This window comes from Egretta garzetta, unplaced genomic scaffold (assembly GCF_000687185.1).
Source record: "Egretta garzetta isolate BGI_Z169 unplaced genomic scaffold, ASM68718v1 scaffold148, whole genome shotgun sequence".
Classification (NCBI taxonomy): Eukaryota; Metazoa; Chordata; class Aves; order Pelecaniformes; family Ardeidae; genus Egretta; species Egretta garzetta.
In genome coordinates this window covers 2,050,241-2,070,720 of record NW_009260669.1, presented here as the reverse complement: position 1 = coordinate 2,070,720, position 20,480 = coordinate 2,050,241, and the positions used below count along the sequence as shown (strand labels likewise).

Below are 20,480 nucleotides of genomic sequence, written 5' to 3'. Positions count from 1 at the left end.
ATGCCCTTACCCAAAGTTAAGTCTTTGGAAAAGTGGTGGATGGGACTGCAGTTAACCTTAATCTTCCAACCACAGCCAGAAGTTACTGGTGGCATCCTTCAGTAACCTCTGATGAGTTGTTTTCTTCCTTTCTTTCCAGAGAATTACTCATTTCTTCATCTCTGTTTAAAGTTTTCTCTTTCTTTTGATCACAGGTAATGGACTGGGAATCCGAGTTGTAGGTGGGAAAGAAATTCCAGGGAGCAGTGGGGAAATTGGAGCTTACATTGCCAAGATCTTGCCTGGGGGCAATGCAGAGCAGACAGGGAAGCTGATAGAAGGTAAGCTAAATGCATTATCAAAAAATGGAACCATGCGAGAGTTGGGAGTTTGGTAGAATTATTTGTAATACACATTTTCTCTTGCATAACAGGTTTACTCTTGTGAAAGGAGTGAGGGGCATCTGAGAGCCCCTCTAAACCTACATGAGCAGAAAAAGACTGATAGAAGGTCATTTTATGACTTCTATAGTCAAAGAGAATTGTCATGATGAGAAGTATTATGGCATGTCTTCAGTAATATATGCCCACAGGCTGTCTGTACTGGGGGTAAGACAATATGGCTAGAGTCCAACTGTATATCATGGATGTATATCATCAACATGTATCATGGACATGCTATTTTGAAGATCTTTAATGCGGCTTGATCATCTAAGTACCTATGTTTCGGATTACTCGTATTTCTTAGTTGCACAGGTAAAATGGATCACGGATCCAGTTCTCTCTCAGTTATGTGCACTAACATTTTTTTAAATTCGCTAAAGTCAGACTTGACTGCATTTATCTGACCTACCTTTAGCTTTCCAGTTTAAGAAAGTCATCCAGCCTGCCTCAACAGGCAACAGTGAAAAAGAAGTCTCTACAGACAGGCAATTGATTTACTCTACCATAGACGTCTGTTTCAAGAACTGGGAGTGTCTCCCTCATTTAATTGACTTTAAGACTGAATTATACTACACATCATACTTTAGGCAACTAAAGCTAGGTGAAATGAATTCAACTTTGTTATCATTAAGTTTTCTAGAATTATTACAAATGTGGTAATTCTGTCTAATAACGATTTATTTCCATCCATAATGACACAAATGGTCCCTTCTCTGTATAACCATTTTCTATTTCCTTTTTTCATATGAATATCTCTATGCACCTGAAATGCCAATTTATTCACAGACAAAAGTATAACACATTTGTTTCTAATTAATTATTCCTATTTCTTTAATAAAAGCAGATATCCAGGAAAAAAAACAACAAAAGAAAGAAGATAAGCAGGAAAAATAGTTCTCCCAGGCAGAATTCAATTCACATAAGTTTTCTGAATAGTAAACATGCATCAAAAGTACTTTGCAGATAGAAAAGCTGAGGAAATTGATTAAAGAATGTATTCACAAAGAAGAATTTAAATATCTTGTGGGTATTACAGAACAGTGTCACCTTCATTCATGTTTTCCCTGCTGCTTTTTTTTCATCCTTGGTGGTTTCTTTGCCAATATTTTAAAGTCATACATAAAAAAAAGGTGCACATACACTGATGTCAATGTCAATTTAAAGTTTAAATGAAGAAATGATGTATCAACAAAATATCTTCCTTTTTTCCCCTGTAGAGTTGATTTTGCCATTCATTGGTAATGGGTAGTATCTCACTCATCAAATGATAGAATACTGTTATTTATTGCACACAAATGATGAAAGAAGTGACCTTAATTTATTGTGTTTTGAAGTGATTATTTGTTTTGGCTCCCTCCATACAAAGGAGTAGGTCTTTCATAGCTGTGCTTGATCATGCGTGCATTGTTTCAGTACCAAGCAGGTAAAGAGGAGAATGTGGATATTCAATATTTCCCTGAGACTGGACATTTCAAGAAAGGGGATGAGCAATTACTGCTTGAAATTATCTCTAGTCTTTTGGTTTCTCTTGTCAGGAACTTTTCTGGAGTCTAAAGTTCTTCACTCACCATACAGGTATATTTTAGCAGTGATCAAGAACATCTTGAGGGTTGGACTAGGTGACCTCTAAAGGTCCCTTCCAACCCAAAGCATTCTATAAAAACAAAACATTCTATCTTGGATTTACGGTAACTACAAGAGAAGTTCAGACATGGCAGTTTGCTTTTCTGTCTGTTCATATAATGTGTTTTGAAGGTTTATTCATATTTTATAGAAAGACGAAGAGAATAGTAAAATATTACTGCTTTGTTTTGTTCTTCCGTCATACAATCAATCATATTTCTGATCTGACCTTTATAAAAGTATCCTAGACTTGGGTATGTTGGCATAAATCAACTCCATTAAAATCACTATACTTAACCTGTAGAATTTGTCCACACAAAGTCCCAGAATATGTTTTACTATTGATGTGTTAAATGTTCTGCCAGAGAGAAAAAATGCTTTCTGCAGAATGCACCATTACTATAGCATAGAAAACAAACACTTTCCCTTACTGTCATTTACCTTTTAAATCTTGCCTTTATATCTAGTTTACTTTTTATGTTATTTTAGATGGCTATCATAGATCAGCCAGGAATATTTGGCTACTTCACTATTAGTTTGGTTTGGTTTAGTGGAAATACAGCTGATGCACATTTAATCTCTACTCTTCAGAAGTGCTAAAATCCATTGAGGTCTTCAATCATTCTCATATCGATCTGTGTAAATCCAGCCAAACTACTAATGTTACCAATATTGCTGATACTGTTGTGTCTGAAAAAATAGGCTAGTCTTCATTCCTTTTTCAAGTTATTTGCTGTCTCTCACATCACATACAGAAAACTTTGTAAGTCATTATCTGTAAATGACAATTACATATTAAGAATTTGTATAGTAATCATGAGTAATTTTTTCTGCTGAAATGCTGTGTGACCTCAAATTAGAGTATATACCTGGTCATCAACTAAACATATACTAATGTCATTACAAGCTAATATCTTGACTCATTAGCCTTTCTAAGAACATGATTCACTGTGAAAAATACCATCAACTTAATTAATTCCTCTAATTCTAAAATGAGAAAACACTGGGTCAGGTCTCAAATTCTTATCAATAGTGTAAGGAACAAGGATAGATTTACTGTGGTTTTGAAGGAAGGCAAAGTTCTACCTGCTGTCTGCGTGACTGCATCTATGAAGAAATGACATGCTTTAAAATACAGATAGCATTCCATTCCTTAGGGAACAGCAATCCATAAAATTTTACCCTATTTAAATAGCCTTGGAAAAGCCTTAGTGCCGAGAAGTTTATTTATAGTTCTGACTAGCAAATACCAGTCTTCTTGGTTCTCTCACCTTGAATTGCTTTCAGATGTCAAAAATATCTCTGATTCATCACTCACTGGCATTACAAAAACTGGAGGTGGAAGATTCATTCCACTGAGCTCATCAAGTGCAGGGACTGTGTCAATTTGATAGATGTGTCTGTGCTCCCTCTTGTGTTGACAGAAACAGTTCAGTTATATTCCACCTGGTAAATCTACTAGGTGAATGGCATTTTATACTGCCAGCATTTTTTTCAGAAACAGAAGAACCTAGAGTAAAGAACAGAAATAAAATATTAATGTGTGTTACTAACTGTTACAAATTTGATGGATGCCCTCAGCATTCAGGTTTTCTCATTGGACCTTTTCAGCAGGCTGACTGGAGATCCTAGGGACTGGTGAACTGTGGGGGTCTTTGTTCCAAGTTTTCAATCAGCCAGGCATACTGTGTTGCAATGCTTAAACCAGCTGACATTCACTGGGATTAAGAGATTCCCTGACTTTCCAGTCTCATGGCAATTCTGGGGAACCTGCATGGTCTAAAAGCTAATGGTGAACTTGATTTGTGGTGATCTTACTGCCTTTGCTGACACTCCACTCAACAGCAACCACGACACTGATCAGATTTTTATTAACTTGTCCAAGACTTTATGGGTGCATGTTTATTTTTAATATGTATGTCCATTTAGATTATATCTTCCCAAACTTAGAAATAGGAAAATCATATATAGTAAAGACAGAAACTCTTATTATTAAAAATACTAAAACAGCACCCCCAGTTTCTACTTTATAGCAAATATAATAATGCAACATTTCTAGCATGACATAGAAGGATGCCACCTTCCTTATGAGTCACAGATCTTCACTGTAGGATTTTAGTATATAGACAGTCCACGCTATCAAAGAGACATGCTATTCAATTCAATTCAGCTGAATTTTGTGGTTTATAAGTTAATAAATTTATTCATCATACAGGAGTATTTTAAACTTCCTCATCCTGAAGCTGGTCCAATAATATTATGAGAAAAAAATACTTGATATATGTACAGACAATGAAAGATAATCTCACCCTGCTAAAGCTGTTAAGTAGATCAGAGAAAATGCACAGCCATTTGAGAGTTCTGTGGTAGTTAATGGTGCCCTGACCCTCAGTCCAATCTTTAGGCACTTGTTTTGATCTAGATGAATAACTACTCCCCTTAGGATGCAAGAAATATCGCCCCTCAAAACACCATGAAGATTCTGTAAGAAGAGCCACCTGCAGCCTGATGGCAGGTACCAAGAGTAGGTAAAAGCACATCCAGTGTCCTCAGCATCAAAGTTCAAAGACTGATGATGATTTCTTAAATGTATTCAATATATTTTAGACTTGGATTCAACTGCTAAGATACAGATGGTCAGATTTCCAAATTGGTTGGTTGCCTTTAATTGTGCTGGAAGTTCTCCAGGCCACATGGCTGGTTCCCCTCTGGACAGTATTTTGAATGAATGGGTCTTTATTGGGAATGTCAGAGCTCTCTTTCATCTTTAGAAAACTGTGCAATCTCGGATCTTTAAGATGCCTTCAGAAAATAAAACTGAAGTCTCCCCATTCCTCTTATTCTTATTTATTCACTCTTCTTTTTCTTCTTCTATAGAAAGTCGTACATATTCTTACATATTCAGGTGTGACAATTTCCTTATGTAAGTCAACCTTTGGTGCACAGCTTGCTCCCTCTCTGATGACCTAATATGAGACCAAAAAACCATTAGAACAATTCCTCAGATTGACACTAAGAGCCTTTCCATGGACTGTCATGAGATGACACAGCTTACTATATCTTGAAGCCATGGACCATGGCCATGGTGTAAAAGAAAACACTTCCTCAAAGGTATTAAGCCAATATGGGAAGAAACATGTTCATTGCTTGCCACCATACAGTTTTCCACACCAGGACTGACATATGAGATAAACAGTATGTACCAAAACATGATGCTGTGACTGGCAAAACAGGGCCTCATCTAGACCAGTGGGAAATGTTTTCCACCCAAATCAGAATGTGATAGGAGAAAGGAGCAAAGACTTTGGATTACCTCCATGGATGTCAGAGAGCAGCCAAGGTCCCCACCTTCAGTTCTGTGAAGAAGGAGGCAGACCCAGGAAGCTCTGTCAGAAGTCTGCCTTAAACCAGAATGCTCTACAGCTCTCACCCATGGTGTGGACTTTGGCTTCTGAACTAGCCCAATTCAAGCAGCCCCTAGCCTCAGGCTTCAAAACAGAAGAATGTATACTGGGAGTTTTCTTTGAAGGCAGAGAAGAAAATCCCAGGGCTCACTGGGGTTCTCATCTATATAGGTCCAAGTGTCATTAACACAGCTCTTCATTATTTCCAGGACATGCAGTCTGCATTAACTGGAGAAAAATATCTTGAGTATTTACAGTACCTACAATATTTCCTCTGAGGTGAATGCAAATGAGGCTAATGAGCAGACTAGAGAGGAGATGGCCAGTCTGGGGAGATGATTGACTGTACATTGGTTGACTAGTATAAGTAAGATGAATCTGGACATAGGCAATGTTGGAGTGAGGCTGTTGGAATATCAGCATCACTGTTTAATCTGCAAAGTATTTAATGGGTTCTGGGCAATAACATCTTTGATTACAACCAGGTTTCTTACCCCTCCAGGGAAAAGTGCCAACTAGCCAACTTCCAGAAGCTGTTTCACCTCAGACATGCCCCAGGGATGTTCCCTTCATGTCTTTTCATATCATAAGTTTTCAATCAAAACTTTTCAAGTTTTTCAGTCCTTGTAGTTTTAAGGCATATTATTTACTGGCATTGGAAACACATGATTTAAGTCATGTTGGGGTTGGACTATATGACCTCTAGGGGTCCCTTCCAACCCAAACCAGTCTATGATTCTATGAAGTCCTTTCAGAAGAACAGTGGGGCATACAACTCAATTATTGACCAGTCCATGAAAGGAGCAGAAATAAAGTGTTACAAACAATTTTTCTGCAGCTTGTTTGAAGCACTTTTGAGCCACTTTGGATAGCAACAAGTGCTGAATACAAGATCAGACCCAGTTTCAGAAGATCTTCTGCAAAGGCAATAGCATGTAGAATAGCTGTCAATCTTACCAAAACTACTTCTTGTCATATCATAGACACGCTTTGGGTGTTGCTTGGAAAATGGAATGTGGCTGGAATGGTCATGGGCACTTAAATAGTAGGAAAACCGGAACAGAAGCAGTAAGTCACTATCCTTCCCCCTACTCTTCTTGCCACACTTCTCTCATATTCCTGAGTTATAGATGGGCTTAAGTGTAACACAGACTGATCTTGGTCATCTAGCTGTGGGAAGTGCAGTAGACACCAGATCTTCCTGAGTTTTAAAAGACCGTAGTGAGTGCTGCTTGCTGTTTAGCCAGCTAAAATTAGAAACATTGATCAGGGCATCACAGTGAAAAGAGATTTTCTAGTCCCCATGAAGCTAGGGATAGTGAAGAGCCAGCATTCCTTCCTGAGTCCCTCTGGTAATTACACTCCTGGCAGAAAGCAGATAGCATGATGAAGCTGGAAAGTGATGAAAAGAAATTAAAAGGAACACAAGAAAGGAAGTAAAAATTCTCAAAAAACTTTGGATCCGGTCTTAAATGAACAGAAATAGTCTTCCAGTCCTGCACTTCCATTTTGCAGTTTGACTGCTTTAATTTATTACTGCATCAGAGAAAACAAATAATTAACTTTATCCTGTTCTCTGAGCATTACTCTTAGTGATTTATTGTGCTGTCCATGCTTATTCTGTGGGGTTAGAAGAGAGAAGAGCTTGCTCTCAACATGTCCCTTGGGCTACACGCTCAGGTTTATCTGTTCCAGCAGAAACTGACTTTATCAAAGGAAGTGTGCACAAAATAACAGGCAATGCCATAGCTCAGTTGAAAGCTTTGCCCTAAAGCTCTTTAGAAAGGACCTAATCTAAACCCCTAAATGCACATTATGAGCTGTGAATCTTCACTTGTGTAGTTGTGCTCCTCTCATCCATGTATTTTGTTCTGCCTTGTACTTCTTTCAAATAAGTAATAATTAATAAATGTGCAGTGTCGTTCTTGCTATGTGTGGCTGTGGGCATTCAACAGATGAGAAAATGACTTTAGAATATTTAATTATTTTTTTTCAAAAATAAAATACTATTCTAAAAATGTAGTAGAAGGGACACCCCAACAGAGTGTATGTATTACCTGTTACAATTAACCTTGTATCTGTTAGGATGAAGCAAGGACAGAAGAAAGCTTTCTCACACTGGTTTAGCTATTTCATATGCAATGCCACTGATAGTGGTCTCAATCCTGTCCTTAATGTGGTAGGAGGTGAGTTGTACTGACAGTTTAGTTTGGCCACTTGCTGAGATATGAGAAGGAAATCTGAATAATGAGAAGGAATAAGAATTGTTTCAGCACCTGTGTGGGGCTTACAGTAGGAAACGAGGTAGAATTGCAGTATGAACGATTGACATGGAGATCTCTGAGAGCTGGTTACTGTAACACTGTCTGCAACTTTATTTACTGTATCTGTTCGAGGCAGTTGAAACACACTTAGAAAATAATACTTTTCCCTGCTTCACAACATAGGGCATCTAGTTTATGGAGATTTAGTTTAATCTTATGGTGGAAGAATGATACAATTGGGATTTTGCAAGGATAAGTCATTAGAAAACTTCTTGTATACCTAGAATATCTGTTTTAATGAGATAAAGCAGGTAATAGAAGTTTGTAATGTTTCTGCCTAGTACTGTAATTGCTCTGTATTTAATTTTGCTGCAGTAAAAATCAACACTAAAAATAGCTATTAGAGGTGACTCGGATCTAGGAATTAGTTGAGCAGCTGTATATACTGACATTTCAGGAAGTTTTTAGTGTAATCTAAAGCAGAAGATAAGAGAAAACCTATGTGGCACTTACACATTTTTTAAAGCTATGAGAAAGAAACATAAAATTAATTCATATTAGGACCAGTAAAGATCTGGCCTCTTGAATAACACTTTACAGATTTTTCACTCCTGCTTTTAGCCCTGTTATGTGCCACATAAAGTAGTACAGATTATACCTTCTATATGACCAAGAACTCTGAAAATACCTTGAACAAATAATTGTTGCTGAAAATCAATTTTGCTGGAAAAGCCCTGTCATACAAATTGCACCAGGAAATTGGATTCTTAATAACAAATAAATAATTGCATCAAAATACCTCTTTAGGGAGTTTCTGTTTAGTCTTAAATAGGTAAGTCTAATTTATAGAGACAAGCAAAATAACCAGGATGCTTCAAGCAGAGAGTAGATACAGACACGGTCACTAGATGTTCCAGAGGTAATAACATGGAGAGGAACCACAAAGGTCAGGCTGAATGTATTCATCAAGACGGTTTATAATGTGAATTGTGGAAGATCACTGGTAAAAATGTCGTTGGTGTTATAGTTAGCCTTCAATAACTTTCCACTAAGATCTTATTAGAAAGCACTGCTAGATATTGTAGAGTACTTATGTGGAGCTGTACAATTAGTAATTATCAGACACTCTGCTTTTGACAGCTGTTGCTGTTCAGCACCTTGATGGATAATTCCTGTTAGAAAGAAAATCCAGGTGCTCTTTGGAAAGAGTCCTACTTGCTTCCATAGAACATGCCTGAAGCCCTGTTTCTTGAAGCCCGGCAGAAACAGCAGCAGGCAGCGTTGCCATCAGGCTGCCCACAAAGCTTTCCTCTTGGCTGCCACTAGGACCATACAACTCTCTGCTCTCCTCTGGGATCACAGACATCATGGGTGCTTTGATTTTCTGCCTCTGACATTGACAGAAATCACCTGTCCATGTCGTCCCAGTCATTCCCTGCTTACTCTTTTTGGATAGTTCTTGCTATATTCTGACACTGAGTAGTATTAAGGTTCATTTGTCAACATAAAAGAGTTTCATTACTCCTTTCATTATTTTTAATATGGTCTGTCCATTCTTAGATCAGAGACATTGTTGCAGGCCAGACATTAACTATTCAATACAGTGTAACACTGTATTAAAATCAAATTGATGCACATTTGTAAGAAAATGCATTTGTATTTCCTATTTCTACATTCCCAGTACACACTGGAAAAGATGACAAGGGGGAGGCTGTGACTTTTCTGATTTGGCCAACGCTGGAGAGAAAAACAGAGAGTGCAGAGCCAACTCTGTGGGCACAGAAGTGAATCTCAGCTATAGAGATGGTTTGAGTTACTGGGCCCAAGATCTTCAGGGGCAAAGCTACAGCTTTAGTGAAACAAAGGCAGTCTGTCTGGGGCTATAAGAGAGAGACTAGGAGACACATTCTCTAGACCATGTTATACCTCATACACCAGCAAATAACAAAAGCAGGGAGACACATAGAAACTGTGCCTGACCCTTTGCATAGCAACTACTTGCTGTGGGTGCTAAAAGGGAGTTGAATTTCAACTTGGAGCATCAGAAATACATACCTGTATTACCCTGTTTCTTGTCTTCTGTTTTCAAGGACTAGCTTCTGTGTAGCAGATTTACCTATATAGCTATGTCCTTATGCACAATTTCCCCTGCTCTTGGATTCAAAAAAGTGCATTAAAACATTCTGCATCTAAACATAGCAATTTAAACCTTCAATCCCATTCCTGAAACCTGAATTTCCAGGAATATTAGTCCAGTGTTGCCACTCCACAGAATGCTGTACTAATGTAAAATATGGCAAAGATTCAAGGTCCAAGATGAATTGTCCTCAGTCAGGGTTTGTTCTGCTGCAAGTCAGGGAAGCAAATAACCACTGTCACTGAATATCTTGGAGGCAGTACGTTAGCTGTTTGCAAGACACACTTCCCAAAAGCAGAGAGGTGTACGAACAGCACATTTTCCCACCAATGAAACCAGGTACTGCAGCAAGCAGACTTTCTTTAATTGCTTGCTATTTCAAAGTATTTTCTAGATTTATGCACATTTGATTCTTCTAAGACTATAAGGAACACTATTAACAATTATTAACAATTAACGGTGAAGAAAGAAGGACTGCTGGAAGTGGGTTGTCTCAGGATAGAACCTTATCAGTCTTTTAGATGGACTTTGATCATGGTACTACTTAAGGCTTGGACACAAATTTGGAATGCTTGGTCACAGACCTTCACTTCAGTGTTTGTAAAAGTGACATGGTCACATAGATAAAGCCCGTATGTTCTGTAAGTGCTGGGTAGTAGACAGAGAGGAAATACAGAAAAACAAGATATTTCCTGAACTGCTTAAATTAAATCAACCAATTTCTGCAGGTACTTAAGAAAAAAAAATAATTGTGTAAGCAAGTTATTCCAGAATTTTCCAAGGTTTTCTAAACAACTTCTGAAACATCTGATATCAATTGTTTTCAGAGGAGATGCTGAACTAAACTGTACTGTGCTGTGACCTAATCTGATCTGACAGTGATTTTCTTATTCAACTGGAAGGGTAAAGAAATCTGAAGAACAAAAAAAAATACTTTTCTGCAATCGGTTTTGCAATATAGTACATTACAAAATAGGAATATGATGTAAATTAATACAGAAAATATTTTAGAAGTCACCTTAATGAAAGAAAAATCCTATGAGCACCCTCGAAAAACTACATAAATACTTTATTTCAAATTTCTTGAAGCATGTCCTATTCCAATACCTAATTAGATCATCCATAAGGTATGGCTGGGAAAATCTTGTATGGGAATCTTCAGGTTTCTTGGAGATGAAAGGAGCCGGTGATTATATCATTTGACAGAAAAAAGAGCAAAATGTTGATTAGAAATGATTACTCTCTATCCAGATTTCTCATTTTAACTACAGTATATATTTGAGGCTTACCATGCAAAATTATACAGTCGCTTCACATTTTCATATGAAAAGGCTGAAAAACCCCACTTAAAGTATACTTGTAATGCAATAATACAACTTAAAGTGTAACTGAAATTGAAGATATTGAATTGCAAATTATCTTTATTATTAGTGACTAAAGCTTGAAATCATTTCATCAAGCAAAAATTGAGTATCAAATCTTATTTTTGTTCCATATTACAACAAAATAAAAAACTTTAAAAAAAAAACTATTAAAAAAATAATTAAGATGTATCTCTAGATGTCATTTAACCCTTGGTGCAAGTAACTGATAACAGACTTTTTGCAACTTTGAACTGCTTCTAATTAAAAAAATATTTATTGCCTGAAATATTGCCTGAAAAGGAGGAAGATATGCTATGCTCTTTTCCTATACAGATCCTAAAATATGTGAGTGAGAATTCATTGAAATCTACATTGAAATTTCATTGTTTATAATAAGAGTGCCTCAGATCCAAAACAAATATAAAACAGTTTGGTATCTCTCTAAATACAGCAGCAAGCAGAAGTCTGTTAAGATCTTTGAGGTTTATGGTGTATTTGAAATCTTCTGAAATTACCTATAGTTAAAGTAACATGTTCTAGGTAACTTTTGAAACTGTTTTTGTTAGGTACTTAAATCTTATAATATCTGGAAAAATTGAATCAGTCTTGATCTGGATGGTTGTGAGGGTAGAGTACTAACTGATTACAAAATGCAAGTCTTTGCAGACAATTACATTCAACTCAGGAAGTTAGTAATCATAGAGTAATAGCTATTTACTTTGGATATTGGAGATCAGAATTCATGAGCAATGCATGCTAGAATGAGCATTTTTAGGTCAACTTGTACTGGCATTTCCTCTTCTTGGGTGTAACAGCAGAAGCAAACTAGGTTATAAAATGTAAAAAACCTGAAGGCTGCTGATTTCAGGCTGCTCATCTTAGTGTCTGGCAGACATGGACAGAGACCAACTAAGTTCCACAGGGTCTGAGCTCTGCTTAAGTCTCTGAAAGAACACAGTATATGTGTAGTGGTTCACACTGCTTCTGAAGCATATAGATTTTAAGATTATTCCCATGTCATCACATATATGGTGTAGCTGATCCTGACTGATTTTAGGTGAAAACGTAGTGGTTAGGTACCTTCCAAGGGAATAAGAAACCTTCATTCTGGGCTTTTTCCAACACGGTAGGTGTTCAGTTCCTCAGATACTTCTGCTTCTAAGAAGAGCTGTGTTTGAAATGGAGCTGGTTACTATTAAATTCCATTAAAAATGGACAGTTGGGTCTGTTTTATTTTGAATTGGATCTTTCTTTCTGTTTTGCAGTTGGTCTCTCTTCCAAATGATAACCCCTAGGCTGTTATTTAGTGTGATGGTTAAAGCACTTCCTGGGAAAGGAAACTTTTTTTGTCTTGATTTTTATTGCATTGAAAAGGATTTTGAAAGCAATAGTTTTAAATTATAATTAGTCCCATCTTTGTTTATACATAATTTTTCAAACTGCTATTGTGTGTCCAGATCCCCACTGGCATATACTGGTCAGTTCAACCTCAGACATGGAATCACAATATCTAGACCCTCAGCTGTAAGTTTTCTGGTAAAGGAGCACACTCTTTAAATTAATTTTGATGATGTGTGCATATGATCAGTTAAATGCCTCAGGAGCAGGGAGTGGGAAAGAAAGATAAAATCTGGATCATTACACTACGCTAGTGGTGTTTATGAGCACTTCAGAACAATGCAATATGTAGAATTCCATTACAGTCTTAATACAATACATCCATAATAAATAAAACAAATAATAAAAATAAAATACTTAAATGCTGAATTGTTCTCCACTGACTGTCAGCTTGCCTTTAACCAGTATGTTGCACTCCTGTGAGAAGGATTCCTGTTGTATCAGTGTTTAATGTAAGGACACAGAAGGCAATTCTGCAGCCAGCTCCTGCACAAATACCACGAAAGCCTTTGTATCCCCATTTAATAACCTTAGTGCAGAATTTAGCATCCACTATTGATTATTCATGACACAATATTAATTTTAACACTGTCTAATCATTTTTAATAGCTATCTCCATAGTACTTGGAGAAAAGCTTGAAAGGATAGCTTATGTATTTTGAAAGTCTAAAAGCTAACGTAGTCTTCATTAAAAGTACGATCATACTAACGGATTCAAAAGCATACAAATAATGTTGTTAAGGCCCAAATTCTTGCATATTTCCCAGTATATCTGTGTTAAATTTCCTGCAATTTATTCCATTGTTTTCCGTTATGACAGATAATACAGGTACAGTAAATAATGTGCTGGGTAAAAACATGAACAAGTTATGTCTCCTGTTCTTTCCAAGGGATGCCGTAACATCCTTACCTTCTCTAAATATGCATCTTGTGTGAAAACCAAAAAACATTGCCAATTGACATGTCTTAGCTGAATTATAGTTGACCTGAACTACATTGCCATTTGTACTGAACTGCACAGTTGCAGGCTAAGATTAATAATTCCCCTGAAACAGAATGCCATGTAATGTAGCAAACGCTTAAGACTGAACAGGGGAACAAATACATTGAAATGTTCGCTGGAAGAATAACCTAGATAAAGCAGTGAGTTGTCTATTTCCATGCTGATTGTGGCCGTGGCTTTCTCAGAGGCACAACAGCCCTTCATGATTTATAAAGACTGTTATAATGTCATTTCCAGTAAGTAGCAGGTAGTCCCCTGAATCTGATAGTGGCAAAAATTTACACTGTGAAGTCTGGTTTTATGTTGTTCAGTTGTAAAATTTCCTGTCTTTTTTTTTTCTATGGATAATGGTGAGGGGTTTTTTAACATTCATATGCTTTTATTTTAGCTGCCATCTTTCACAACACCAATTGCAGGAAAATTAATTGCTCTCAATTCTCTTCTTTGTGCATTTGTAGCATAACAAATGGCAATACAAAAGACATACCGCACACAGGACACACGCTCAGTGTTTACAGTGAGAAGGTTTGGGTGTCAGGTTATGTTAAAGTAAATCAAACTAAGTGGTCTGAAAAAAAATTCTTTGTATGCTAGGGCACCCACAGGACTAATTCTGAGTGCTCCATACAGAGTAACTAGGTGGAAGTGTATTATCTATAGACTTAAATTTGATATTGAGAAAATATTGAAAATATATTACACTTCGATATATATTTACATTTTATAAAAATGGGGGAATTTCCGTTAAGACTTTAGGAAACTTAACACTTCACTAAGACTTTATTTAAACTTTATTGTGAAGTAAAAATTCATGAATTTTGAGAAAGTCTGGAAGTGACTACCGTGACATTGGCACCTCTCATTAAGCATTGCCATATGACATAATTAAAGCAAGAGCTGTGATTTTGCAGCCTTTGCTCTTGGGCATACACTTCTATTTAGTGGTTTTCCTCTTCAATAGCTCAAGTGAATCCTCTTCATAACTGCTTTTCTGCTGTTTTCCTAGGAATGTATGTTGCAAAGTGCCAAGGAAAAGTCAGAGGTGCTGAGTAGTTTCTCCCTCAGCTGACGTGAATAGGAATTGCAGAAGTTCAGCACAGTTACTTTTTCTTGCTTGATGATCTCATTGTACTTTTTGTTCTCTGTCAATATTGCACATGTCCCTGTTATTCCCCAAACCACCTAGTTATGAAACAGTAAGTTTCTTAAAAATTATTTCCAATGAAACTGTAAAACTCTCCACCCACTATAGGACTGTGGTGCTCATTCCAGCTGAATTTTCTTTAAATTTTACATCTTACATTGACTTTCACAGAAGGAATTGTTCATTCACAGGCTGGGATCCACCTGGCTGGAGGGCAGCTCTGTGGAAAGGGACCTGGGAGTCCTGGTGGACAACAAGCTCAACAGGAGTGAGCAGTGTGCTGCTGTGGCCAAGAAGGCCAATAGGATGCTGGGTTGCATCATAAAGGGCATCACCAGCAGAGATAAAGAAGTCATTATCCCACTCTACCCAGTGCTTGTCAGGCCACACCTGGAAGAGTGTATACAGTCCTGGTCCCTGCTATACAAATAAGATGTGGACAGGCTGGAGGGGGTCCAGAGAAGGGCCACCAAGATGATCAAAGGACTGGGAAGCCTGCCATATGAGGACAGGCTGAGAGAACTGTTCAGCTTAGAGGAAGGCAGGCTTAGAGGGGATCTCATCATCACATACCAGTACCTAAGTACAAGGAAGATGGAGACTCCCTTTTTACAAGGAGTCCCATGGAGAGGACAAGGGGGAATGGACACAAGTTGCTCTTGGGGAGATTCTGACTGGACATGAGAAGGAAATTTTTCACAATGAGAACGGTCAACCATAGGAATAATCTCACCAGGGGAGTGGTTGACTCTGCCACATTGGACACTTTTAAGACTCAGCTGGACAGGGTGCTGGGACATCTTGTCTATACTGTGCTTTTGCCTAGAAAGGCTGGACCAGACGATCCTTGAGGTCCCTTCCAGCCTATGATTCTATGATTCTATGATTAGTATATTGCTATGTGACAAACATTTGCAAATTAAGAAGTAGCTTATTCATATGTTTATAATGCTAATCCTTCTTCTGTTTGCATATGGGCACTGTTAGTCCAAAATAAAACATGCAGAATGACTCTACATGTTCATTTAGGTCTCGAATTGGATTTGAACGGTTTGAGCAATAGTAAGATCTCACATGAAAACAGTGTGGAAAAAGTGTCAGCCTGCTGATATTAAGGAAATACAGAGAAAATATTTTGCATTTTTGCCGATGAAGTTTGCTAATAATGTACAAAAATATAGAGTAATGAGTCTGCAGCTCTATGTCTACTTCTGAATGCCAAGAAGAATCCCACTGAAATATATTAATAATTGGATTTAGTAATAAAGTTCTTTGATCTAAAATGAGCTTTATCCACCTACCAATGTAATGTTATGCATATACCTCTAAGTTGTGACTGTAAGGCACATTTCCCTGGGGACTCCTTGCTGCCCAACCAAAAGGATGGGCTAATAACTGAAATTATTAAGTCTTAACAAGTCTACAAGGCCTTAAAGATGATATAGGTAATTTGTCTGATGAGAAAGAAACATATGATCACCCAGCAGTAATGCTTGTACTAGAGTTGTTCCTTAGTCTGTGGAAGCATAAAGGATTTTCTGTTCTTTGGGGTTTCTTTTTGTTTTCTTTCATAAATTTAAAAGGCCAGAGTAGTGAGCCAGAGATGAACATCTGCAAAAAGAAACTGGCAATTAAAGATACAGGGAAGAGGTTTGGATTCCTCTTATTTCCTCATCTGCTAGTATTCTGCTCCCTTCCCATCCCAAACCAGCTCAGGTCAGGAGGAAGCATGTCTGGAATATCTTTCAAAGACACCCAGACAAGCAGGGTTGGTTTTGGTACTGCACGCAGGCCCTGCTCTATGAGGGTTCAGTTTTCAGAAGCACTGTGAGGTCTCAGGTAATCCATCTTTCTAAGCACTTCTCATCAGAGCCAGGAGAAGACTTAGCAACTGCTGTTTTGTACAACAGCACCAAGGTTGCCTTAGCCCAGGCCTATGAGCTTATACACCGTTCATGTGCAGACAGACCAGGTTACAAATGCACAGTAAACTGGGACAGTCCTGTGGTGGAGGGTTAGGCTGCACGTTAGCTACATTATGGCAGGCACAAGGTAAAAAAGAGCAGGCAGGATGTAAAGAGGACATTAGGATGATCTGGTTAGTGCTAGAGCAAAGGATTTCTGGAACAGTGTGGAAAGCAATGTGGTGAAGAACAAACTTCCATGTACATCATTCATGTTCATCGTACATGTTCACTGTTAAAATCCATTTGCATGGGAAAGATTAGTATGATTTACCTGCCCAACTGCAATGACAGTGTCATTTAGCAGTGCTGACCAGTCACCTTAATGAATAGAAGGTTTGATTATTTCTTAGATGGATAGATAATGTGCCAAACAGAACCCCATGAACTTAACCTTTAAGATGACACAGTAAAAGGAAATGAGTCAAATGAGTCATTCCAGGCAATGTTCATCACTGTGTGAGCACTGAGCTTGTTAAATTAGTTCTGTCATAGTGTGGGTGAAGTGGAATCAGTCCACATCATTCATACATTTGCTGCTCATACAGACAGTTTTGGGACTGCTAAATAGAAATAAGCATTGATTTCTGTCTAAATAAAGCAAAGCTTTGCATTACGTTTACTGATTATACTTTCTGAATGGGTCGGAAGGGACTGATTAAAGAGAACTGAGAGTTCCTGAGATGTGTGTGAAAGAAAGGATAAAAGGAAGCAAAATTCTAGGGAAGGGCTTTCATGACTGGTACTAATGGGAAACTAGAAACAGTTTTAGTCTTAGACAATACTAAAGAAAGAAAAGACAATGTTTCATCTTCTTATTCACAGACCACTGCACTATTCTTAGAAGTATCACCCTATCTCAGTGATAGTAATAGCTCTGCAATTCACACAGTGGAAGCTGAGTGATTAGTTGAAGAGTAGGGGCTTTCTTCTGACAGAGTACCTGTAGAGAACATGAGACAAGAAAAACACTTCCCACTGTTTAGGAAAGAGTGAAGATCCAAAGAAGTAACTGGAAGTATCTTCAAGTGCCACGGTGACCCATGTTGAGTATGATGCAGACAAACTGTTAGATATGATAAAAACAGCTTTACACCAGACGAGCGGTTAGTTAAACAGGGGCTGAAGCACACACTCCCCTATCTGGATGAACACCCGTCAGTGATGCACACTGATGGGCTGCAATGCCATCTCAGGGGTTCTGTCTCTGAATGCAGACTAGCTGGGAGAGCACCTGACAGCTACTAGCAGATAAATGCTTTTCTGTCACCTACGGTTTCCATACATATGGAAAAATTTGGTGCCACCTAATGGACAACCCTCCACATCCCAAATTTCAAATGTGTTAAACTCTATAAAAGGTATGCTTTTGCAAGGGATCTATAAGGGCCTGTTACCTATATTTGTTAATGCTTCACACTAAGAAATTCTAGTTCAGTATGCTTAATCGTAATATGAATTATTTAGAGGCGAAGACTTGCTAAGCCTCACAGGTAATACAAGGATTTCTGTGTTTGCTGGCTTTAAATTTATGAACTGGCGTCATCTCACAGCTTCCTTGATTTCAGCAACATAACACCACATGAAACTAAATTATTGCACCTAAGTGCTCTGATGTGTTTACAGGTGAAATTTAACTAGCTATTTTGTCAAAGCGAGATATATTATTCTAGACCTTCCTTAAACAAGTTTACTTCTATAGCTCCATGGACATGGCTATTTCACATAGTAGAAATCATGACTATGTCAACAAAGTATTGCTTTAGCCCACAGGGCTTATATCAGCATGTATACACTTACAAAGTACATTGGCAAAAAGGAGTTGGACTACAGCACCACGAATACAATGGCTGTTGTAATGAACAATACTGCAAACGATTGTTATTCCTGCAAAAGCTGTTGGTGATGACCTGATTGTATGTCACGTACTTCAGAAAGCAAAACAGGTAAAAAACCATTAGTATCTCTATTTGATCAGACCAACCATCTAGCATGTCCTAGAAACAGAAAATTAAACATATATACCTGTGATACATGTATAGATGTACATATGTATGTATGATTATGATGTTTGTACACACACATACACACATATAGTCATATATGTACTCATATGGTCATATATACAACTATGACATAGACTATATGACTCAGGAACTCCCTAGGCAAGTGTACAGCCTGGTGTCTTCTACTTAGTAATCCACGGGGAATTTTTCCTGCATGCTCTTGTCTAGTCTACCCTGACACTCCAAGCTTAATGGCCTTCCACAGATGTTGTATGACTGTCACAAATGTTGATTTGGGATCTTGCTGATTAATTGAGTGACTTCACACAATTTGATTTAGTAGTAGTTTAGGATTTATTTGTGGAAAATCACAGGGTTTGATTGTGATATTTTAATAGCACTCAATCATCAGTTGATTAACAAAGTGATTAGACAAAATTAATCAAGACAGCAACTTAGTTAAAGATTCTAAGATGGCGAGGTTCACTCTGTTACTGCATGGGAAAAGTACACAAAGGAAAAGTAAGTCACACTCGAGTTAAAAATCGTACATCTGCAAACTAGTTAAATGGGTTCACACATGCATACACACAGACATGATTATATATATAGTTATACCTGTTAAAAATTCCCCTCCAGTTCAGTGAAATACTCACATGAAATGTCTTGGCATTTCTCAATGGGCAAGGGTTGAGCCTCAAGGAGTGAAAGGTTTCAGCCCAGGCTCCACTTTTGGTCTTCAGCAATGGACCTCCAATTTTAGCAAACTTAAGAGTTTGCTAGCTCTGGGAGGTGTCCTACTCAGAGGGAGATGCTGCTTGCAGCCCACTGCAGTCCAGGAGAGCTAAAAGTGCCTCACTTAAAACTGCTGTTTTATAGGACCATGGGACAACTTACTTTAGTCATCAACATATTTCCAGTCCAGACCACATTCAGGCCAGTAACCACTGTCATTCCAATAACGATGGTACTACACCAATTGGGCTACAATTCAGATAAGGTATGTTCTGAGGCTATCAGGGAATAACTGGTTGTTCCCATTCTCACTCCCTGCCTCAGACATGTAGGATTTTCTGGTATGGACAGTGCTGCTTAATCGTCCAACTCCTTACACTAAGATCTGATGGGAGTTTCTGAAATTGTAAAGTGGTACAGCAAAAAAAAGAGGGGGGGGGGACAGGAGAGGGGATGCACCACCACAATGATGCAATATCTCCTTTTGCTTGTTTAAGCTTGTCCTCCAGTAGCATCATCCATGGCTAGAACATGAGCATTAGTATTAGAATTGCAATTTGGACATCATACCCGGTTCTCAAATGCCACTGAATTCAGCGGAAGAACAAGTAAAATCATGATCAGTTTGATGACTTTCAGTTTGTAAAAGTACATGCTTTGAAGAGGTGCATATGTGCATGAAACCAAGCTTCCATCTGCAGCTTGCATTTATGGGTCTTCAGGATGCATTATGGGTTCAGTTCTTTTCATTTGACTGTGAAGAGAGAGATGCACAGTATGATTAGGAGTGGTCCTGCAGGCCTTCAGGAAATTGGCAAAGAAGAAATATGGTTGGTGATTTTATTTCTGTTGCCTCTGAGCCTTTGGAATGAACTGGGAAAAGTGACTGGGCTTTTTATTATTTTCTTTGAAATTTGTTGTATACATTCAAGACAATATTTATTATCATCTGTAAAAAAATAATCAAATTAGATGAACCTGGTTCATTACTTTAGATAAAATAATTATTGATTTTG

At 37.8% G+C, this 20,480-nt stretch overlaps 1 protein-coding gene across 1 annotated transcript in view; it reads left to right on the top strand.

The window, feature by feature from the left end:
* The window catches only part of PCLO (piccolo presynaptic cytomatrix protein), a gene marked incomplete at its 5' end in the record, with an annotated part of 372,092 nt that overhangs the window by 251,169 nt on the left and 100,443 nt on the right, over positions 1 to 20,480 (top strand). Inside the window, one exon of the mRNA XM_035901092.1 lies at positions 195 to 320. Within this exon, the coding sequence (XP_035756985.1) occupies positions 195 to 320 (126 nt within the window). The remainder of the gene's footprint in view (positions 1 to 194; positions 321 to 20,480) is intronic.